This window comes from Ursus arctos, chromosome X (genome assembly GCF_023065955.2).
Source record: "Ursus arctos isolate Adak ecotype North America chromosome X, UrsArc2.0, whole genome shotgun sequence".
Classification (NCBI taxonomy): Eukaryota; Metazoa; Chordata; class Mammalia; order Carnivora; family Ursidae; genus Ursus; species Ursus arctos.
Window position 1 is genome coordinate 56,210,620 of NC_079873.1, and position 24,975 is coordinate 56,235,594.

The 24,975-nt window shown below is 40.0% G+C and overlaps 1 protein-coding gene across 2 annotated transcripts in view; it reads left to right on the top strand.

Annotated features, from left to right (window-relative positions):
• The window catches only part of KIF4A (kinesin family member 4A), a 108,215-nt gene that overhangs the window by 38,890 nt on the left and 44,350 nt on the right, over positions 1-24,975 (top strand). For both annotated transcript variants that reach the window (XM_026485737.4, XM_057312274.1), the window contains 6 exons: positions 4,084-4,200; positions 4,798-4,973; positions 9,071-9,132; positions 19,013-19,145; positions 20,850-20,908; positions 21,021-21,126. In XM_026485737.4, the coding sequence (XP_026341522.1) occupies positions 4,084-4,200; positions 4,798-4,973; positions 9,071-9,132; positions 19,013-19,145; positions 20,850-20,908; positions 21,021-21,126 (653 nt within the window). The remainder of the gene's footprint in view (positions 1-4,083; positions 4,201-4,797; positions 4,974-9,070; positions 9,133-19,012; positions 19,146-20,849; positions 20,909-21,020; positions 21,127-24,975) is intronic.

Below are 24,975 nucleotides of genomic sequence, written 5' to 3' on the forward strand. Positions count from 1 at the left end.
TACCTAGAATATTATCTGGCTTATAGGAAACACTATATAAACTTAGCTGTTATTATCACTATCATCATTATTGCCCCCCTGCAGGCTCTTTAGATTGAGGCTTCTATCTTGCTAAATCAGTTACTGCTTCTCTACCTGTACTCTAAAAACATGTTGAAACCTCCTGTCTACTGGTATTTCTATCCTATGTTCCGTGATCTGGTGGGTGAAGTACTTTTAAAATTCCTTTTAGTGGTGTTTTAGGACAGAGAGGAGAGAAATGCTGGTAATCAATCTCCTGTGTTTGAACAGAACTTCCTATAATGCTCTGTATTCTTTTTGTATCTGAGTTTCTTTGCCATGTTGATTTCTATGAAGCTACATCGATTTTTTTTATTGGAATAATTTGTGGCTAGATAATTACAATTTTGTGTTTGGAAAGCCTTCTGTCCTTTTTCCCCTTTAGACGTCTTGTTCCCAGAAAGTTAGCTGCCTTTTTCCTGAATTTTGGACATCTGTTTTCTAAACAGCTAGCATACTGGTGTTTAACCATACCCCTTGGTCCCCAACAGATTCCCATCATTTTACTTAAATAATCAGTTCTTTCGTGTGTGTCAGCTTGAAGGCCAAAGCAGCCATTTCCTTACTCACTCACAGCATCTTTTGAGTGAAGAAATTGTCATCAGAGTAGATTAGGAATTTGTCAGGTGCTCTGCTTTCAGCCTCCCATAGCTTAGTAGATATCCAAATTACCCGAGTTGCCCCCCCCATTAATAAAAGCTTATGTGTAGGTAGCACTTTGTAGATCACATTTGATTTTTATCATAGTCCCATGAGGTAAGGTATGTATGACACCTATTTTATGAATAAAGGAAAGTTTCAGTGGCTTGTCCAAGGTCACGCATATTGGTAGGTGGTAGGGGCAGAGTTTGAACTAGATTCTGTCTCCTAATCAAATTCTCTTTCACTCTGTCCCTTCTCAGTGTTTACTCCTATAAGTTTTATGAGCTGTTGCAGTAACAGATCTTTCCCTTTCTCTCTAACTAGGTGGACCATATCCATACTATGATAATACTTCTATGTTTTACCCTATTTTACTCAGCTACCTGCCTTAGACTCGCAGGTATTTTCTTCACCTATAGAGCAGAGTTTCTCAGCTGTGGGAGTATTAACATTTTAGATCAAAGAATTTGGGGGGCTGTCCAGTGCCTTGTAGGATGTTTAGTGGCATCCTTGTCCTCTACCCACGAGATGCCAGTAGCACTCACTGCCACCCATAAATTGTGACAACCGAAATGTCTCCCGATATTGCTGAATGTCCCTTCAGAAGCAAAATTATCCCCATTTGAGAGCTGCTGCATATGGAGCCGCTTCATTTCTCCCCTACCTGCTTTTTCTCCCTTGTTACATCTATTCAAGTTCCGAAACCTGTTGCAACATGCCTCCATGATACAAGTTATGTTTCGCTTTTAAGTTAAAATCTCTATTATTTATTTGTTGCCATAGTAAATAAATACCCAGAAATGTCAAGGAGTATTCTTGATCTTCTCCTTGTTTGATCTGTTCTCAGTCTTAGAGAGAATAACTTCTGATATTATAATGTTATCTCTGGACATTTTTCTCCATTGCCATCCTCTATCAGAAATTTAAATCTCTGCAAACATGTGCTTCCCAGTGTTTATGATGCGTACCCTATCCATGTCAAGAATTTATCGTTTTTAAATCTCTTAACAACAGAAAAGCAAATCCTGTTTTGTGATGGTTTCTTTCTAGAGATTCATTTCCCTTGCTCCTTTCTATTCCAAAGCCCCAGTTCTCATTTGAAGAAGAAAAAAACAGCCTCTTTATACCCAAGTGTATGATTCTTGCTTAGATCCTAGTTGCCATAGATTCTTCTCAGGGTTCATCTAGATTTTGTTGTTGTTGTCTTGCATGAAACTGTAGATGGAAGTTTTGCTCAGCAGGTTTGAAAAACCTCCCCGGCTCTCCTTTACATCCCAGATGGGATATGAGCCAATAAGATGGCAGTGTTCTGTTTGGCTCAAAGGGGGAAAAAAAAAGAATGAACTAATACAAGAATTAGTGCAGATATTGGCGAGCAGCCTTGGTAAATCTTAGCACACTCTCCTTCACATTCTGGATAGGGTGAAAAGCCCTGAAAATGGCATCCCTGTCAGTTAGCAATAAAGAGAAAAGAAAGGAATGGTTGCTTGAGGGTATTGTTTTTGTTTTAGATTGGGGAGATTTGAGCATGTATATAGACTGAAAAGGAATTCATGAAGGGAAAATAAGTTAAAGATCTAGGAGAGGGGGAGAAGATCAAAGGATCCAGGGTCCCAGAGAAAATGGAGGGAACAGAAACAAACCAGCAGAGGCTGAAGAGGAAATAAAGGTTGTTATTTACTCCTCTGAAACAAGGAGGGGGATGAAAGAATCAATAACAGCAAAGAAAAGACTCTGAGGTGAGGAGAGGGAAAACCTTCCTATGTGGATAACTTCGATCTCCACAGTGTATTTGTTGAAACCATCCACTAACAGAGTGAAAGGAGATTTACAGTCTTGAAATGATGAATGTTTAGAATAGCTGCCGTACTGAAGTAGGGATGAGGAAGAAAGATTGTCAGTTGACCAAAGGTTCAGCTAAAGTCAGATAGCAATGTTTTATAATGAATAGATCTAGTCCACTTGGTTATGTGACTTTCTTCAGCATTGCAGCCTACAGAAACTTACACACACACACAGAGTTGGTTTACATGTGACTGGGAATTAACATGATGGGGAGGCAGGAGGTCATGGGTCTAGTGAGTGCTTCGGAAAGCCTAACTGAAATGACTGATCAAAGGATCCAGTTTAAGGCCCAGGAGAGAATGATGTACTGGGAGTATTAGAAAGTGTCAGGGTGCGCCTGGGCGGCTCAGTCGGTTAAGCGTCTGCCTTCAGCTAGGTCATGATCCTGGGGTCCTGGGATCGAGCCCTGCATCAGGCCCCCTGCTCAGCAGGAGGCCTGCTTCTCCCTTTCCCCCTGCTTGCCTTTCCCCCTGCTTGTGCGCGCACTCTCTCTCTCTGTCAAAGTATTTTTTTTAAAAGTGTCAGTAAATTGGTGGTTACAATAAGGATGAAGAACAGGATTCGTGAAAGAAATGAAAGGATTGTAGGATACAGTCAGGAATTCTGGAGCTCAGGATCTTGTAGATATGATCGTTTCTGGTTATAGGGGAGTCCAAAGTATGGCTGAGTAAGTAAAAGGTGGAGTAGCACTAACAAAAATGATCCCATTTCTTTAGCATTTAACTTTGTATGAGTATCTTATTTAATTCCCCACTACAACCCAATGAGGTAGATCGATTTGCCTCATTTTAGAGCGGAACTTTACCCAAATCATATAGATAGTCAGTGGTAGAGCCGGGATTAGAACCTAGGTCTATCTGACACCAAAGCCCATGCACTTAACCACTATACTATATTATAGCCTTTACACAATAAACACAATCATGGGAAAATCAGGGTCTTTAGAAGGACCTCAGAGATTATTACAGAATTTAAAAAGCAAACCTTGGAATTAAAGAAATGGAAAAGAATCTTCACCCTTTTTAAAGCAACAAGAGAAAATGTATTCCTATGTGGTGTCATAGAAAGAGCATAGGACTTAACTGAAATACTGAAATGGAATGTCAGGCCTACCACTCACCAGCTGTTTGACCTTAGACAAGTCAGTGAACCTCTGCGCTGGTTTCCTTATCTGTAAGGTGAGAATGATAGTAAAAATAATTTAGCAAGATGACAATAAAAAATAGCTGTTGGTCTAATTTCTCGGCATTAATTTAAGAATTAAATGTGATAATGGATATAAAAAGTAAATATACAAATGTTGTTGTCATGGTGATAGTTATCTGTGTGTCTACTGTGTTTCCGTGGGAAAGGGCAAGAAGTGCCAGCAAATTCAGCGTGTATATCCAGCATTTAGACCTTTGTCCTCAGAAAAGTGAACAGGATCAAGAAGTTTCCTTAAGATGGATGATTTAATATTTCTGTGGGGTTCTTATTTTACGCAGGTATATGTTCGATGCTCTACCAAGCAATTTAAATTTTGTTTCCCACTATTAGGTATTAATATTAACCGAGGCCTCCTGTGCTTGGGAAATGTAATCAGTGCTCTTGGAGATGACAAAAAGGGTGGCTTTGTGCCCTACAGAGATTCCAAGTTGACTCGACTGCTTCAAGGTAAGCCCAAAGTGTTTCTAAAAATAAGAGAGTAATTCAGAATAATAGTGCTGAGAAGGTGAAGATGGGACAGGTAAACAGATTTTTGGACTATCACATACAGAGCTGTCTAATTGATAAAGAGCTTTGAAAGAGACCTGTTGGCAAGCAGGCTTCTAAGATATGGCTTTGAGAGCCAAGAAATCTATAGAATGACAACTGTGCTTAGTCCTCTGTCCCTGAAAATGAACTCAATTACTGTTTATTAGTGCCTGTTAAGCAGAATTCCCTGAAGAATTAAAACCTACCTAGAGGGGGCATCCTAAGAATGTTTAATTCCAATAGTGGCTACTAACTTACTTGGGTCAGGCCCCATTGTTTCAAACTGGTCAACTGCTGAAATCACAATCTTAAGAATGGGGACACATGGAATAGGATTCTAAACTATATCATTTACACATCAAAAATCTTAGTATTTTTATGTCGACACATAGGAAATTTGCGGATTCTTAAGAATTTTTTTCTTAGAGCTCTGAGTTTGAAGCCACCAACCCAAATGGACAGCTTCGCTTGCATCCTGCTTCTTTGATTTTATTTCCTCTTGTTGTTCTTTTTCAGATTCTCTAGGAGGTAATAGCCATACTCTTATGATAGCCTGTGTGAGTCCTGCTGACTCCAATCTAGAAGAAACATTAAATACCCTTCGCTATGCTGACAGAGCAAGAAAAATCAAGAACAAACCTGTTGTTAATATTGATCCCCAGACAGCTGAACTTAATCATCTGAAGCAACAGGTACAAGGGCCTTAAAATTTGATGGGAAAAATTATAAGTCTGTGAGTGGAATGATGGAGCTTCGGTTTCTCAGCTTCTCCTCTACCAGAGGTTTAAGATGATAGCTAAGCATTCTGTTAGTTTGGGCAAATCTTAAAGTAATTCCTATTGACATGTTTATCATCCTATGTAAGGTTTGAGGGTGGCATTGGTGAATTCACTGATAAAGAAGTAAGCAGTGAGAGAAGAGGCAAGAGAGGTGGGCAAGAATCAGCTCCTGAAAGTCCTTATATGACCTAGTAGGGGATTCAGAATTCAACCTGAAAGCTGTGGGGAGCCATTGAAAGATTTTAAGTAAGTGGGTGACATGGTGAAATGTGTATTTTAGGGAGATCACTCTAGCAAGTGTAGAGAAAGTGGATTAGAAGTGGGTATGACTAGAAGAAAATAAATTACACTAGTATACCCCCTTATCCATGGTTTCACTTACCACAGTTCCAGTTACCCATGGTCAACCATGTTTTGGATACAGACGATTCTCCTTCTCACGGATTGTCAGAAAATTAATAGTAGCCTAACACTACATCACAATGCCTATGTCATGCATCTCACCTAGATAGACACTCATCACATAGATATTTTATCATCTCATATCATTACAAGAAAAAGGGTAAGGACAGTATCTCAATAAGATATTTTGAGAGGGGGGGAATCACAGTCACATAACTGTTATTATAGTATATTACTGTAATTGGTCTATTTTATTATTAGTTATTATTATCAATCTCTTACTTGCCTAATTCCTAAATTAAACTTTATCATAGATATGTATGTATAGGAAAAAGCATAGTGTATATATATAGAGAAAGAGAGAGAGAGAGTTCGGTACTAGCCACCATTTCAAGCAACCACTGGGGGTCTTGGAACCTATCTCCCACAGATCTACTGTAGGCTATTATAATAACTCAGGTGAGAACTATGGCCTGAACTAAAGACGGTAGCCATAGAAATAAAGAGAAGGGTACAAATTAGAAAGAAAAAAAAAGCCAAGGAGGTAGAATGTATAGAGCTTGCTTGGTAACAAATTTGATGTGGAAGGGTAGGCAGGGAGAATCAAGGTTGTTTTTGTGTTTCTTGCTTGGACAACTGATTAAATGGTAGTACCAATCACTGAGTCAGGGAATACAGGAGGAAAAACAAGGTCAGGTGGGAAAATGGAAACAATGAGATTCAGTTTGGGGCATTTTGAATTTGAAGAGCTTGGGGGACATCTAAGTACAGTTGTTCAGACACAGCTGGCCATTTGGGTTTAACATAGAGAGGTCTGAACAGATTTGAGAGTCATTAGCATTTAGATAGAATCTGAAATTACAGAGTGGATGAGATCAAAGAGTGCGTGGCACATTCAAGGTACTCACTAAGTATTTGCTGAAGGAGTGAATGACCAAGAAGAGAAGAAGGCCAAAGAGAGAACTCTGGGGGAACAGCAGTATTTAAGGAATGGGGAAAAGAGGGAAGACAAAAAGAGAAACTAAGAAGGAGCCAACAGGTAGGAAGAAAAGCAGTGGTATCATGGGAGACAAGGGAAGAAAGTTTTAAGGACCATCAAAAGTACAAATTTATAAAGAAGTGTAAAGTAAGATAAGGACTGAAAAATGTCCATTGTTTTAAATCACAAGGTGACCTCAGTTAGAAGAGGGTCAGGGGAATGATAGGAGCATATTGTTGTGGGCTGGTCAGTGAATGCTAGATAGGGAAGTGGAGGAAGCTGGTAGGCTCTTCTTTTGAGAAGGCAAGATGAAAGAAGGCGATAGCTAGATAGTCAAGGGCCAAAGGATACAGGTCTGTTTGTTTTTAAAAATATGGAAGAGACTTGAACAAGTGAAAGAGCCAGTTGGGAGAGTCTTGAAACTGAAATAGGGACTAGTTGTTTAGGGACCATCTCTAAGTAGTTGAGATCCTGAGCAGAAATAGAGAGAGATTGACTTTAGACACTCGAGGGGATACCTGCCACCAAGACTAGAAAAAAAGAGGCTAGAATAAGAAGATTACTGTGGCAATAATTTAGAGGGAGAAGAAGGGAAATTGAGGGATTTTCAGCCTGACATCCTTTGTCTTCTCAGTGTAGTAGGAGGCAAGGTCATCTCCTAAAAGCAAGCAGCCAGATAATAGGGTAGAGGGATCGAAGAGACCACAGAGGCTTGAAATCATGGCAACGGAAAAGGTAGCAGACTAGCCACATGCATTTGTGATGGTATCAGTATAACTGGTTGTGTAACTGCTCAGTAGCTGAGGTAGAGGAGATGAGAAGGGAGGTAGTTGGATTGACCCAGGCTCGGGGGAGGGGACAAGTTTCCTTGCCCTCCAGGATACGGTACTCTTTCCACACTGTGTACTGCTTCCCAGCTGTGTACTGCTTGCTCCGTCTCTGGCCTTCCTCCTTGGTGATAAGAGCTACTATTCAGTTAGTCTAAAGCTTCCCCTTCCCTTCTCTTCCTCTATCTCCCTCCCTCCTAGGGGGTCACTATAGAAGATACAAGTGATTTACCTGTTAACAGTATCTTCTCGATTATAAAATACCATATTCGGTTCTGCCCCTCCATTTTCTTTCATGTGTATTTTTATTGCCAAGAATGCTCTTCTTCCTAGTCATTTGTTCATTCATTCCAACAATAAATATATATTGAACACTACTGTGTACCAGGTACTGTGTTGGGATTCATCGTTGAACAAAGAAGACGTGGTTTCTGCCTTCGTGGAACTTACTGCCTAAGTGGGAGAAGCAAATGCCAAACACATAAGCATACCAACATACCATTTTCTAGAATGAGAAAGTGTGCTATATTAGAGTAGTATGACATTATGGACAGGGTCTTCTGTTAAATACCGAAGCTGAGGAGGCTTCCCTAGCAATGTTGGAGTTGAGATCTGAGTGATTGAGTGGGAATTATCTATGCAGAAAAGAAGGCAGAGGCTTCCTGGGAGAAGAAAAAGCATTTGTGGTTAAGAGCATTGACACTGCAGTCAGACTGCCCACATTCAAATGCTGGCTTTCTAACTCACTGGTTGTGTACCCTGGCAAAGTTCTCTGTGCCTCAGTTTCCCTATCTATAAAATGGAAATAATTGTACCTGCCTCATAGGGTTTTTGTGAGGGTTAGATGAACTAATGAACACAAAAATCACTTAGAACAGTGCCAGGCATCTACCAAGTCTGAAAAGGTCCTGATTTAGGAAGGTATCTAGTGCATTTGAAGAACTGAAGGGATGCCACTGTGACTAGAGTGGAGGGAGCCAGGAAAGAGTATTCCAGTAGGAGACTGGAGAAGAAGCAGAGACCTGATCAAAGCCTCCTGGACAACGCGGCAGACACTTAACCAACTGAGCCACCTAGGTGCCCTGAACATGTTTTAATCTTAATAGAAAGGATCCTGTAGAAAGGGAGAAGTAGAAGATATGGGAGAGAGAAGGGATAACAAAGTATGATTCATCAGGAGGCAAGAAGAGTTGGGATCCAAAGCATAAGCAACAAGACTGGTCATAGGAGGCAGAACAGCTCCTCTTTCATCACAGGAGGGAATGGGAGAGGATCATTGTGCGCGCACTCCGATTTAACGTCCAGCCACAGGAAACCTCCTTTTGACTGTTCTGGAATTTCATTACTTTGCGTCTTCTCAGAACCCTAAAGTACTTAACTTTATGAATTAGCATCTTCTCTCCTGTATTGTTTCTTACTATTTCAAGCCATAGGCTTGTCTTTGTCAACCAGATTGTAAACTTAAGAGTAAAACACGAGAGTTTATTCTCGTATCCCCCTCACATTACCTAGCCCGGTGCTGAGTTTGGTTTTTGAAAAATAGGTGCTCAATAAAAAGTCATTAAGATGCTCAGGGTAAAAGGGACAACTCGTCTTCTAAGTACTAGTCATTCATATAATGCTGTTTGGACTTTTATCGTTGAATCATCAACCCTGATGCTTTCTGTAATACCTAAGATATGCCTTATATTTCATAGGTATCAAGTCAAATTACTCTACGGCTAATTGTAGTAATTTAGCTCATAAGGGATAAGTAGCTTTTGATCAGTGATGAGCTGACTATTTTTCTTTGCTTTTCCCAGGTACAGCAGCTACAGGTCTTGTTGCTACAAGCCCATGGAGGTACCCTGCCTGGATCTATAAAGTAAGAATCATAGATTAATTTTAAATGTATATTCTAGCAGAGGCCATTTCTCCTGATGGTTGTTTTCCGCTGATATACTAAAGTTTCTGGTAGCACTTGGTATCAAGGTAGGGATCTTGTCAAACTTGCTAGTTAGCTTTGAAACAGCCTGATGGGATAGAAAGAACATGGATTCTGACCTCAGAAATTTATTCATTGGAATTCTGTGAGGAAGAGCTGTTTCTTCTCCCCCATTTATTTATTTGATTATTTATTTATATGCTAATAGACACATGGGTATTTATTTTATTCTACGGGTTAACATCCAATACTATCATTACTTGTTTTATTGCTCAAATTGTTCCTGCTTTGTCCAGTAGGAGCTCCTTCAGGGTGGTTCTTATGTTCTTTAATATACCTTCTAGTTTGTTCTTTTTTTTTTTTTAAGATTTGTTCATCCATTCTAGAGAGAGAGAGAGTGAGAGAGCATGAGTGGTGGGGGGGGCAGGGGCAGACGGAGTGGGAGAGAGAATCCTTAAGCAGACTCCCTGCTATGCACAGAGCCCCCAAGTGGCTCAGTCCTAGGACCCCAAGGTCATGACCCAAACCGAAATCCAAAGTCTGCCACTCAACTAACTGAGCCACCCAGGCTCCCTGGCCCTCTAGTTTTTAAGCATTTCCAGCAGATGTTCTGCACCCATCTTGTATTTTCCTTGCCCCACTTCTAGAATCAACCATATCTCAAAAGAGCCCTGATTTTTTTAAATTGGAAAATAGTGTTTAGAAACTCACTCTGGGGGACACCTGGGTGGCTCAGTCCTTAAGCGTCTGCCTTTGGCTCAGGGTGTGATCCTGGCATTCTGAGATCGAGCCCCACATCAGGCTCCTCCGATGGGAGCCTGCTTCTTCCTCTCCCACTCCCCCTGCTTGTGTTCCCTCTCTCGCTGGCTGTCTCTCTCTCTGTCAAATAAATGAATAAAATCTTTAAAAAGAAAAAAAAAAGAAACTCACTCTGGGTGCTAGGTGTGCTCATTGTTACTGGGGTGTCACTGAGGCCCTCTCAGCGGGTAGAGCTAGGAAATATCTGTATGTCTGTAATACACACATACACTCAGATTTGTATTTTTATATGTCTGTATGTATAGTAAAAGCCATGGTTTTATACTGATACCTCTGATTCCAGTCCAACACTACAGAGTTCATTTTAGCCTTCCTCCTTCCCTTATTTATAGCTCCTTTTTCCAACAGTGAGAAACCAGCTCTCATTATCGGCAGTCTGTTTACTTACTTGTTCAGTTCCAGTATACACATAAAGTAGTTTCAGAATTGCTAGTCCATACCCCTGTGAGAAACACTGTTATGAACTAGATTACAGCATTTATGTACAGTTCTTTTTGTGTTTAGGCTTAGAGTATCCAGGCAAGATACTGGTTCCCACAGATACTGTTTATATTCCATTTTAGGGTTCCCCCTACATCTTGGTTGGTTTTAATTGTTTGTTTATATTTCGGGTATGTGAAGGTATATGAAATATTATCATGCTCTAAGAGTCAGAGTTATAAAAAAAAATACTCAGCAGAGAAATGCAAATCAAAACCACAATGAAATGCCACCATACACCCATTAGATGGCTAATATAAAAAAAAAAACAAAACTGAAGGGCGCCAGGATGGCTTAGTTGGTTAAGTGTCTGCCTTCTGCTCAGGGTCCTGGGATTGAGACCCACGTCTGGCTCGCTGCTTAGCAGGGAGTCTGCTTCTCCCCCTGCCTCTCCCCCTGCTCATGCACGCATGCACTCTCTCTCTCAAATAAAAGAAAATCTTTAAAAATTTTAAACTGAATAACAAATATTGGCAAGGATGTGGAAAAGTTAGAAGTTTTGTACACTGCTGGAAGGATTGTAAAATGGTATAACTGCTATGGAAAACAGTATGGAGGCTCCTCAAAAAGTCAAAAATAGAACTACCACATAATCCAGCAATCCCACTTCAAGGTATATATCCAAAAGAATTGAAAGCAGGTTCTTAAAGAAATATCTGCACACCCATGTTCATAGCAGCACTATTCTCAATAGCCAGGAAGTGGAAGCAACACAAATGTCCATCAGTGGATGACTGGATAAAGCGAATATGATGTGTGTGTGTGTGTGTGTGTGTGTGTGTGTGTGTGTGTGTGTGTGTAGTGGAATATTATTCAGCCTTAAAAAAGAAGGAACTCCTATTACGTGTTACAGCATGAATGAAACTTGAGGACATTATGCTAAGTGAAATAAGCCAGTCACAAAAAAATACTGTATGATTCCACTTACATGAGGTACTTAGAGGAGTCAAATTCATAGAAACAGAAAGTAGAATGGTGGTGACCTGGGGCTGGGGGGGAACGGGCAAAAAGGAAGTTGTTGTTCAATGGCTATAGGGTTTCAGTTTTACTAGATAAAGGTTCCAGAGATCTGTTTTACAACAATGTAAATAGACTTAATTCTACACAACTGTACAGTTAACAATGGTTAAGATGCTAAGTTTTACATGTTGTTTATAAAGATTCATTTATTTATTTGAGAGAGAGAGAGAGAGCATGCGCCAGTGAGGGAGGACACAGGGAGAAGGAAGGAATCTCAAGCAGACTCCCCGCTGAGCATGGAGCCCCAATCTGGGCTCGATGTCATAACTCTGAGATCATGACCTGAGCTGAAACCAAGAGTCAGACACTTAACCGTTTAGCCACCCAGGTGCCCCAGTTTTACATGTTTTTACACAGTTTCTTTAAAAAAGAAAAACCCGGGGCACCTGGGTGGTTCAGTTGTTAAGCTTCTGCCTTCAGCTCAGGGCGTGATCCCAGCGTTCTGGGATCGAGCCCCACATCAGGCTCCTCCCCTGGGAACCTGCCTCTTCGTCTCCCACTCCCCCTGCTTGTGTCCCCTCTCTCGCTGGCTGTCTCTCTCTCTGTCAAATAAATAAAATCTTTTTTAAAAAATAAATTTAAAAAAATTTAAAAAAAGAAAAAGAAAAAAGAAAAACCCACAAAAGAACTAGAGGAAAACATAGGCAAAGGTCTATGTCCATATTGGTGAACATGAGAAAGTAAAGAATTTATGTAGGTATAAAAGCAATGGCAGAAAACTGAAAGAATAGACTGGGGGGGGGCGGGAACAAGGAGTTGTTGTTGCATGCGTATGAAGTTTCAGTTTTGCAAGATGAAAAAGTTATGGAGATCCATTGCACAATAATGTGAATATACTTAAGTCTACTGAATTGTATGTACACTTAAAAAATGGTGAAGATGGTAAATTCTTTTACATGTTTTTTTACAATATTTAAAAAAAAATACTCAGTGAAATGTCATTCCCTCTTCATCCCTGCTACCCTATTCCCATCGCACCCTTATTTCTACCACTTTTCTCCGTCCTCCATATTTAACCAATCTCTTTAGTTTCTGGTGTAGCCTTCCTGTATTTCTCCTGTACAAAAGCATATGCTTATATATCCTTTCATATCTTCTTCTTACATGAATGGTAGTATACTACATATAGTCTTCGTGGCTTTGCTTTTCTCAGCATTTTGTGGAAATCAGTTCTTACCAGTTCGTAGACGTCTTCCTCATTCTTTTTTACAGCTGCATGGTACTCTTATTAGCGTACATGTGCCAAACATACTAATTCAACTTCTTTCCTATGTATGGGCATTTAGGTTGTTTCCAGTATTTTGTAATAACAAACATACAACAGTGAATAACCTTATGTTATTCAGTTTTCGTATTATTAGTGATTTATCTTCAGGGTAGATTTCTAGAAATGGGATTGCTGAGGCAAAAGGTAAGTACATGTGTGATTGTGTTAGATATTGCCGTATTGTCGTATTCCCCTCCAGAAGGGGTATACCGATTTGCATTCCCAGCAGCAGTGTATGAGAACGCTTGTTTCCCCTAAGCCTCACCGGTGGAATGTGTGGTCATACTTTTTCAGTTTTCTGCCAATCTGATAGGTGAGACATACTATCTCAGTATCTTGTTGTAATTTTCATTTCTTTAATTATGAGTGGATTTGAGCATTTTTTTTCATATGTTTCAGGGCCACTTTTATCTGTTTCTGATGAACTATCTGTTCATATGTCCCATTCTTCTATCAGGTTTTTTGATCCTTTGGACCTTTTTGAAAAAATTGTGGTGAAATATACATAAAATAAAATTGACCATTTTAACCATTTTCAAGTATACATTAAGTATATTCACAATATTGTACAGCCATCCCCACCATCTATCTATCATCTAAAACTTTTTTCATCTTGCAACACTGAAAATCTGTACCTGTTGAACAATAACAGCCCAATTCCTCCTCTCCCCTCAGTTCTGGCAATCACCATTCTACTTTCATTTAATTATTTTAAGCACCTTGTATGAGTGAAAGCATATAATATGTGCCCTTTCGTGACTGTCTTGTTTCACTTAGCATAATAGCCTCAAGTTTCACCCATGTCGTAGCATATGTCAGAATTTCCTTTCTTTTAAAGGCTGAATACTATCCCATTGTACATATCTACCACATGTTGTGTGACGTGGGTTGCTTCCACCTTTTGGCTATAGTGAATAATGCTGCCATGAATGCTTTAAGACCCTGCTTTCAATTCTTTTGGGTATAGACCCAGAAGTGGAATAGCTGGATCATATAGTAATTCCATTTTTAAGTTTTTAATTAGATTGCCAAACTATTTTACACAGTGGCTACACCATTTTGCATTCCTATCAGTGGTGCACAAGGGTTCCAATTTCTTCAGATCCTTACCAAACACTTGCTGTTTTCTGCTTTTTTAAAAAAAATAATAACCACCCTAATTCTGGCCCTTATTTTTAACAGTTCTTTATAGATTAGTGATATTAGTTCTTTGTCTATAGTGTGTGTCGCAAATATTTTCTCCTAGTTTGTTCTCTTTTGCTTTGTTTATGGTGCTTTTGTTATACAAAAATTTTTAATTTTTACATAGTAAAGTTTGTCAATTATTTTTTTTACTGCCTTCTGATTTTTTTAGCAGCTTTATTGAGGTGTAATTTACATACCATAAAATTCACTCACTATAAGTGATATAGTGATATAGATATAATTCAATGATTTTTAATAAATTTACAGAGTTGTACAATTATCACCGCAAAATGCAATTTTAGAACATTTCTGGGTTGTCTGGGTGGCTCAGTCGGTTAAGTGTCTGTCTTCAGCTCAGTTCATGATTCCAGGGTCCTGGGATCGAGTCCTGCATCAGGCTCCCTGCTCATCAGGGGGTCTGCTTCTCCCTTTCCCTCTGCCCTTCCCCCTGCTCGTGCTCGCTTTCTCTCTCAAATGAATAAATAAAATCTTTTTTAAAAAAAGAACATTTCTGTTACCCCAAAAAGATCATTCATGTCCGTTTGCAGTTACTTCTATCCCCACTCCCAGCCCCAGGCAACCAATAATCTGCTTACTCTCTTTGTGGATTTGCCTATTATGGACATTTTATACACGTGGAATCATGCAGTATGTGGACTTTTTGTCTGGCTTCTTTCACCTATAATGGTTTTTTTTCCTTTCTTTTTTTTTTTTACTGAAGTATAGTTGATATATAAGGTTATATTAGTTTCAGGTTTACAACATAGTCATTCAATAATTCTATAGATTACACAGTGTTTACCATGATAAGTGTAGTCATCATCTGTCACCATACAGAGTTATTACAATATTATTGACTGTGTTCCCTATCCTGTACTTTTCATCCCTATGACATTTATTTTGTAACTGGAAGTTTGTGCCTTTTAATTCCCTTCACCTATTTCACTCATCCTCTCACCCCTCTCCACTCTGGCAATCACCAGTTTATTCTGTGTATTTGTGGGTCTGTTTCTGCTTTCTGTTTGTTTGTTTGTTTTGTTTTGTTTTTTAGATTCCACGTATAAGTGAAAGCAATGGTATTTGTCTTTGTCTGACTTATTTCACTTAACATTATGCCCTCTAGCTCCATCCATGTCATTGCAAATGGCAGGATTTCATTCTTTTTTGTGGCTGAGTAATATTCCGTTGTATATATAGACTACATCTCTTATTTTTTTGAGGATAGCTGGCACAGAATATTACATTAGTTTCAGGTGTACACCATAGTGATTCAACTTCTCTAAACATTATGCTACGCTCACCTCTCACCTATAACATTTTTTAGATTCATCCATGTTATAGCACGTAGAATTACTTCATATCTTTTTTATTGCTGAGTAGTATTCCTCTGTCTGGCTAACCAACATTTTGTCTATCCATTGACCCGGTTGATGGACTTTTGAGTTGTTTCAACTTCTCAGCTATTATGAATTTTGCTGTTATGAACATTTACTTGCAAGTTTTTGTATGGACATATCTTTTTTGGGGGCAGATATCTAGAAGTAGAATTGCTGGGTCGCATTTTTAACTTTTCAAGAAACTGCCAAACTGTTTTCCAAAGTGGCTTTGGTGTTTACATCCTCCTCATGCTTCTGGATTTTGATTCATAATTAGAATGCCTTTCCCTACACCAAGGTTAAAGAGGAATTCGCCCGTGTTTCCTTCTAGAACTTATGTTGTTGGTTTTATATTTTACATTTCATGTTTTCATTTGGAGTTTATTCTTATGTATGTGTGAGTCTGTTTTCTTTTAATATCCTTATTTTCATAAACTCTTAATCATTTTTTCACATCTTAAAGGGATACATTGCTTCTTGTAGGACATTTAGAAAAATATACAGAATAAATCTTAAAATTGCCATAATTTTATCACCCAGAGATGACCACCCTTCTCTTTGTAATTTTCCCTCTTTGGGTAATTTAATCTTGGTTTCCTGATATATTTTAAGAATGTTGGATAAAGAAACTGAGAAAAGCTGGGGTCTCTTAAAGGGTCTCTTAAAGACCTAATCTAGTTTAACCAGTTTATTTTATTTTTTTAAGATTTTATTTATTTATTGAGAGAGAGACTACAACCAGGGGGAGGGGCAAAGGAAGAGGGAAAGAGAATCTCCTGCAGACTCCCTGCTGAGTGCAAAGCCCAACGCAGGCCTGGATTTCACAACCCTGAGATCATGACCTGAGCTGAATTCAAAAGTCAGACACTTGGGGCGCCTGGGTGGCTCAGTCGTTAAGCGTCTGCCTTCGGCTCAGGGTGTGATCCCAGAGTCCTCGGATCAAGCCCCACATCAGGCTCCTCCGCTGGGAGCCTGCTTCTTCCTCTCCCACTCCCCCCGCCTGTGTTCCCTCTCTCGCTGGTTATCTCTCTCTCTGTCAAATAAATAAATAAAATCTTTAAAAAAAAAAGTCAGACACTTAACTGACTGAGCCACCGAGGTGCCCCTAGTTTAACCAGTTTAGAAGCAACTGACCCATCTTCCTTTCCTTTCAGTTTAGCACAGACTGCTTTATTAAAACAAGACTAATGAGAACTATTCCAGACTTCCAACCACCAAGAATATAACTACAGGATATAGTTTCAGCTACACAAGGAATAGATTCTAAGAAACAGTTACTCAGCTTTTCAGCGTTTTACAGAGAAATAAAGATGCTACTTCTTTTCTCAAAACTGTATATTTTAAGAGACATTTCAGGGCGCCTGGGTGGCTCAGTCGGTTAAGTGTCTGCCTTCAGCTCGGGTCATGATCCCAGGGACCTGGGATCAAGTCCCACATTGGGCTCCCTGCTCAGCGGGGAGTCTGCTTCTCCCTCTCTCTCTGCCTGCTGCTCCCCCTGCTTGTGCTCTAGCTCTCTCTCTCTCTCTCTCTCTCTCAAATAAATTTAAAAAAAACAGACATTTCATAAACGCTTTTTACAAAATGTACAGTTCATATAAATGGTTTTTTGTTTTGTTTTGTTTTTGCTTTTTGTTCTAGGATTATGTTCTTTTCTTTTTGAATGTGTGTCATGGAAGCTTTTCCATTGATTTTCTGTGAGCGTTGATCAATTCGCACATGCTCAGCTAACTTGAATTCCAAGCATTGACAATTAAATAGTCTGCAGAAGAGGAAACACTGGTTTTCCATTGTATTTCCCCCCATTTAGAGAAACCTTGGAAATTTTTAGGAGAAAAAACTATTGAGTTAAAAGTATCATTACTTTGGAGCTTGTCAACTTACATAAACGATGCATGGAAGTTTCCAGCTTAATAACAATAAGAAAATATCAGAGCAATCTAAAATAACACTAAATTTGCCAATAGTTTATCTTTATAATCCACATTTTAACTGAACATTCTTTCATAAGAGTCTTGAATTCTCGGAGCGCCTGGGTGGCTCAGTCAGTTGAGTGTTCGACTCTTGATTTCAGCTTAGGTCATGATCTTGGGGTGGTGAGACTGGGCCCCGTGTAGGCTCTGCACTCAGCCCCCCACTTGTGTGCTCGTGCTCTCTCTCTAACAGACAAATAAAAATCTTTAAAATTTTTTAAAAATTAAAAATAATTTTTAAAAAGAGTCTTAGTAAATTCTCAGTAGTATAACATTAGACCTTATGGTGTGGCCTTGCTATTAACTTTGTGATAAAGAGCATGCTAAGATTTTCTGTAAGAATCCCTGGAGGTCTTAAGCTGGGTGAGAGGGCATCTGTTCCTGAAGTGCTTTTCGATCCTTTATTGAGATTGAGAACAGCTGTTCCCTGTCCTTTTTTTTCCTGTTTATTATAGCCTTGACGACTATTCATTTCTTCCTTCAGTCTCCTTCAGATCCAAATCTTTGTATTTCTTCTGATCTTTTTTCACCAGTCCAAGTTTCCAGTCTTTTGAACAACGAATCCCAGTGGATTACAAAAAACAAACCCAAACTTTCCAACTTGTTGGTCTTTTCCATTAGTCTGGAACGGATATCACATAATCTGCATAAGTTCCAAAGGTTCTTATCTATATGTATTCCTTCAAGCTCTTTCTGTTCCCCCCTTCCACTCCTACTTGATATGGACACCATTGTTGCCACCACCCACTCTAAGCAATTTAAAATTGATAGACAAATGAACAAGAGGTCTCAAGCAAGGCAGGCATTTAGAAGGGAACACTTATTTATGGAGAATTGTGAAATGTGCTGTCAGTGGCCACTGGTCATTGTATCAAGTTTCTGACTTCTTAAATGCTATTTCCCTAAACTTCAGCAAATAGGTAGTTGACTTATATTGATGAGGTTAAATTTCAGCCCTGAGCGGTGTCACTTCTACCTCCTCCGCACCTCTTCCTTCCTTGCTTCCCTAATCTTTAATGAGAGATTAAGAATGGGAAGAGGAGGGAGAGATCATGTATTTTAGCTACAGTTAGCCTTTACTTCTTGTGTTTGTTTGTTGTTTGTTTGGTTTTTATTTAAATTCAATTAACATATAGTGTATCACCCAGTTACCCCATCCCCCCACCCCCTCCCTTCCCAGCAACCCTCAGTTTGTTTCCTAGAGTTAAGAGTCTCTTATGGTTTGTCTCCCTCTCTGATTTCATCTTGTTTTATTTTTCCCTCCCTTCCCCTATGATCCTCTGTGTTGTTTCTTAAATTCCACATATGAATGAGATCATATGATAATTGTCTTTCTCTGACTTATTTGACTTATTTTGCATAGCCTTCGCTCTTTTGGCTACATGGCACAAATAGAAAGATTTTAAACCAAGAGCCAAGGGTAGAGTTTAGTCATTTCTGTTGCAACCATGGCTGGCTCTGATTTATTACCTTCCTGCAAACCATCAATTCAAAGTATTTCAGGCATATATTTCTTACTCATTCAATATATGACCTGACTGGAAGGATAGATTGGAATTGACACACTTTTTTCCAGACTTCTGGAGGTTAATTTTAAACCAACCCCCCCACACGTAAAAGGTCTGTGGGATATATTTTTATACACTTTTGATATAGATGTTATTAACAGGTCTGTTTCTAATATGTTACTTTCTTTGTTTTAGTGTAGAACCATCAGAAAGTCTGCAGTCCCTGATGGAGAAGAATCAGTCCCTGGTAGAGGAGAATGAAAAATTAAGTCGTGGTCTGAGCGAGGCAGCTGGTCAGACAGCCCAGATGTTGGAGAGGATCATTTTGGTGAGGCCCCATGACTAAGCCATTAGCAATCTGGACATTTACTAGCTTTGGTTTCTGAAATTTTTAATACGCTTCTCGTTATGATAAACAAGTAATGTGGAAAGAAATGGATTAATATTACCGTATCCTCCATGGAGCCCCTCTGAGGTAGACACACGGGCTTATAATCAAACACACAGGATAGTTAAAAGAATCGTATATATCCTATATATCCACCACAGAGAATCCACATGAGTCTTATTTTAAAGTAGATTTGTTCTAAAATACCAGAGAGGAAAGAACCAGGTCCTTCTGTCACCTAAAGTCCTGCCTAATCTTTATCCATAATAGCAAGTAATTGTCCCCTCAGTAAGATTTTAGGTCTTCTCTGTCTCCCTTCCCCTAATGTTGTCACATTTCATATTCTCTCTTAACAGCTGCCATGATGAGATAAAACAGCTGGGAAATTAATGTTAATTCCTTTCACATAGGGTTACTTTCCAAATAGTGGATCACTACATAACTGATTACACCAGTTCTGTACCCTACTACCTGTCTGATAGTAACCTGGATCTGTGTGCTGGCTCTGTCACTAACATTTTTCTACTAGTCTAAAAACAACTCAATTTTTAATAGCACAACTATTGCCAAAAGCAAAAATGAGTTTCCACCAAAATGTAATTGAACATCTGTAATTTAATACACCTTCACACATCCATATGCTCTCTAGTCAAGGAGGCGTAAGCTGCTTAAAGATTCTTTAAAGGGGGCCAAATCCTATATCCCTTGTCCATTGGTACTGGAAGGGTGAAAATGGGACCTGGAGGAGTTTTATATACAGTTTTCTGTCTCCAGTGCTGCATTCTGTGCCTCTGAAGTAACTGTAGAAGCTGGCTCTCACACACATGTGAGTGTGGCTAACGGAACAGACAGTACCTGTTACTCTAGCCACATACCCATCTGAACTTTATCAGGTTGCTGTAATGGCTGTGGGAAGGCTTATTGCTTGATGTCCTGTTAGAATGTCACAACAAGCACAACGTTTTTGTCCTCTATAAACTGTCCTTCCCAAATCTGTTGCAGCATCTCACATGTTACAGATACCGTGATTGAGATAAAATGGAAAATATCAGTCACCCTTCCCAAAATGTGTCTCCCTCTGCCATTTCTTCTCTGCCATATTCTTGTACCTCACCCTTTTCTTTGCTTTCTCTTACTAAAGCCAGCCTACCATATCAGATAGTGTAACTTGAAGGAAAAAAGCTCAGCTCATATTCAGTGTGAGGCCCTTTTATGTTTTCAGTGCCCTTATGCTGGAGCTAGGGAACAGTATAGTGTAGGAGGCAGTTTAAAGTAAGTAGGTTTTTTTGCAAACAGTAGGGAGTAGAGTGCCAGGAAGTATTGCTTTTTCCCCCAGTTGCAAAGTTCTATATGGAATTAAGGCTTCACACTCCACACCATAGTCTGAGCTTCATGGCAAGCATAAGACCCAGCTGCTTGGATGCTAATTTTAGTAGCTCATGTTGACTGAAGGGCTAATTTCTGTGACTCTCTTTTTAAAAAATGCCGTTTCTCACTAAATCACCAAAGCCCACTAAATCCTTGAATACAGCAAAGGAGGCAACCTCTCTCGCTAGGTTTTGATGCATAGGAGTAGGAGCGAGGGCATAATTAGGGGAGGCGGTCAAGCACTGCCACTGATGATCTCCTGGGTCTCTGTTGCAGACAGAACAAGCAAATGAAAAGATGAACGCCAAGCTAGAGGAACTCAGGCGGCATGCAGCGTAAGTTTCATACCAAATGTGCGCTAGTGACCTACAGTCTTAGCATATAATCGTCAATCCTCTGGGCTCTGCAGTATGATTAACCTTTGGGTTCCTTTGTTTGAATTTTCAGCCTCAAAGTAGATCTTCAGAAGTTAGTGGAAACTTTGGAGGACCAGGAATTAAAAGAAAACGTAGAGATAATTCGTAACCTGCAGCAAGTGATTACCCAGCTATCGGTAAGCCAAGGAAGGGCAGTGTAAATAGACTTACTGCTTTTGTTTGTTTCTCTTGCTGCATATAAACATATCTAACTCTGTCTTTTGCTGAAACAACTAGATTGTGAGCTATTTGAGGACAGAGATCATGGATCATTGGATAGGATCTGAATATTGAATTCGTTAAATCAAAACAATGATAGGTTACATACGCAATGGCACATTCATATTTCAGTACTCTAATCAAACACTGGGCACAGCAACAGAGCAGTTGCAGAATTGCCCGGTAGCGTGGGCGGCAGTCATCGACTGGTGTCCCTTCGGTGTAGGCTAGCTTAACAAGAGGCCTTGTGCCCTACCTCCATTTTGAACATGCCGGATTCTGATAGAGAACTTACAGCAACCAGGGAATACCATAGCTCTCTTTGCTAACCAGTAATAAATTAGTTTGAATGATGGTTCTGTAAGTTCCCCTTTTTATTTATTTTTAGAACTACAATAGTAGTAGTGGGGGGGAGGGCTTGGGCAGCAGATATTTCTTGTTTTTCCCAGAGGAAAAATTCTTACAATCCTACCGCCCTAAAGACCTTTTATTGTTGGTGTTCCTTCTCTATCTTAGCCCTTAGGCATATATACTTTTTTGAAAGTTGAAATCATATCATGTTAAGGGACCATGGTTGGTAAAGGGGTTATGGTTGGTTCTGTTCCATCTATACCCTCTTGTTTATCATTCTGAACCCATGACATGTTCGTAAATGACTGGTGGTAATTTCTAGCTCTTGGGCAGAGGCTTTAACTTTACCGGAACAGTGATTCTCCATCTCAGGTCTTGCCCAGTGTTTTCTAGACTTGTCAAAATGGTATCACAGAATCATCTACACCTGTATTTTACTCTGAACGAGTCAATTAAAAAAATACCATGCAGTCTTGTGGGAGGAAGGGTTAGGATGAGTTCCAATAAATTAAATGAGTAAACTCCCCAAAATACTAGAAAGCAGTGTTTTAGAACAAGTAGTACCGTACAAAACTGTCACGAGCAGTCCGAGATGAAGCTCATTTGTCCGACACGCAAACCACAGTAGTGGAGAACCTGGGCTCCAGAGCCAGACAGGCCCTGTTTGGAAGCCAATTCTGCCACTCACTAGCTGTGTGAACTTGCTAAGTACTGTATTGATATCAAGAGAAAATAATTTAAGTGACTCCAAAAGAGGCTAAAGGCATTATTCAGCTGAGGCATTCGGGGAGCTGCTGAACTCCAGGTAGCTCTGAGTCAAAGCAGGATTGGAGTTTTGTAGGGTGAAAAGGGAGGGCTGTGTGTCCTGGTGGTTTGGCTCAGGTAGCAGTTCTGTGGTTAATCGCCGTGAAACTTTTGGTTGGAGGCTGTTCCAGTTTTCATGCCTCTTGCTTAAATTAAGAACATTGGTGCAACCCCCTCCTGCTAACTGTCCAATTATTTTCAAGAGTTGTTCTTGCAAGCCTTGTAGTTTGTTCGTTGGTTAAGGTTCACAAATGAGAGAGGTGGCATAGAAGGGGGAAAGGAGGCAAGGAAAACTAAGAACCCTCTCTTTCTGTTTTAATCCTCTTACATTAGCAAAATGAGCAAAGGGTGATTAACTGCCTAGAAAATTCAGAAAGCCAGTAGAGAAGAAACTGGGCTCTAAAAAATTAAGAGAAGTTTGTCACACAAAAGGGAAAAGGCAATCTATATAGAGAAAAAGGTATATGCCAAAGCAAAAAGGGATGAAAGTTTAGAACATAGGGGCGCCTGGGTAGCACAGCGGTTAAGCATCTGCCTTTGGCTCAGGGCGTGATCCCAGCGTTCTGGGTTCGAGCCCCACATCAGGCTCCTCCACTAAGAGCCTGCTTCTTCCTCTCCCACTCCCCCTGCTTGTGTTCCCTCTCGCGCTGGCTGTCTCTCTCTGTCAAATAAATAAATAAAATCTTTTTTTTTTTTAAAAAAAGAAAGTTTAGAACATAATAAGGACGTCATTGTGGCTAAATTATAGAGTGTACACCAGAGAATGGCGATCACAAGGTGAAATTTCACCATTGATAATTCCACTTAAATATAGCTGAAACATCTGATGTATGAAAACCTTGTGTGAGCTGCCTCAGAATTAAGATCATCTAGGCTGTGGGACCTTACTGGAGCTAAAGTTTATATGATCACAAAAGAGTGACCCAGGACACCGTTGTTCAGGGCCACACACCGTTGTTCAGGGCCACCACACCGATCTTTGAGGATTTCACGCCACCTCATTTCTGGGGCTTCGAGTCACATGGGAAGGATGATGGAAACAAGTGAATAACATAAGGGAAGGCATATCCGCGGTGAGGATCTGGTGATATGACTGGGGCCTGGTGTGCCTCTACAGGAAGTTGCTAGTGGTGGCTGACTCAGAGGAACTCTGTAGAATCACTGAATCTGCCACTAAAATTCACTTGGCGCATGAAGCAAGAAGGTACGAAAGATTGCCACAAGCTGATAAAGTCCCTGGCTTCCCTCCACTGTCACAGTTAGGCCGAGTAAACCCCTTTGCCCAGGGCTCCTGCTGGACTCTTGAATCAGAGTTCTCCATGTCTATTGTTTGCGGACCCTCCCAGCTACATATTTTTTGGAAATACACAACAGCGTATCCTGTGGCTTTTATTAAGACTCACTACAGGGAAAGCAAAATGGTTCAAATGTAAGTGCTTGTGTCCTTCGTTCTGGATTAAAACTATTTTTATTTTAAATGACGGGTGAACACCCCCTTTTCAGTGATGAAGGCAATCTTTGTTCCCAAATCTTCCTCCTGGGGCTTGAAGCACTAAACTGTACCACTTCTTCCTTTAAAATACAATTCAAACAAACCTCCTTGCTGCAGTCACCTGTGAGGAAATTCATGCAGTCCTTTCAGTTCCCACAAAATCAAATTTCGTTGTTGCTGTTTTTACCCCCTCCTCTAAGTCCAGTTCCATGAAAAGCATTTTGCATGCCCAGTAATGGTATTGCCTACAGCCTCCAAGCACGAACTTCATATGGGAGGGTATTGCTGGTTAATATAGCTCGATATACCCTAGCTTTGTTTCTCTGACCATCGCCTTCAGCAATCATGTATTTTTACCTTACGAGAGGTTCTCTGTTGTAGCCTTAGAATGAGAGAGAGAAAGGCTGTTAGATTGAAATAAATCCTGTTGTTACGTATTTATATTTAGGATTATGAAGGCAGAATCCTACCATGTTCGCGTAGAACATGTCACCAAAGCTTACACTTTCACATTATAAAATTTTATTGGGCCACAGACCAAAAGGTAAACCCGCAGTAACATGTCTTCTTCGAAGATTAACCCATCTACTTTGATCCTGACCCTCTGGAAGGTACTAGAAAAAAGTCTCCAAAAGCCAGTGTTACAGGCTTTACTAATCTAGGATAGGTCTGTAAGTAGTCCACTTACCGAAACCGAAAATATGGGAGGGAAGAAAGGGTAACCATTAACCTATAGTATATCTAAGTGCTGTTTTTCAAGAAGGATCTCATGTGTGGCCCTTGGAGAATTGCCAGTATTATAAATCATGACGAGAAGGAATGTGGCAACACGGGAGCTTCCTCTGAATTTTCTTTGAGTGTCACTAATTGGGAATTTTTGGGCAGGGGAAGTGCTTTACAAATAGCACTTACTAAGAGCCTTTTTGCTCCTCACCTTGAAGGTACTGAGATTCAAGTTTCAACAACTCTGTAATGTTTCACTGGGCTGATGCAGACACTCCATGTGCTAACCCTAAATTCTTTCCTTGCCATTGAGCCAATAGCTCTTTCACCTATGACCTCTTTAATCATGTGACTTCCTGGAAAGAATCCTTTCTTCCCAGGCCTTGCAGAATCACTT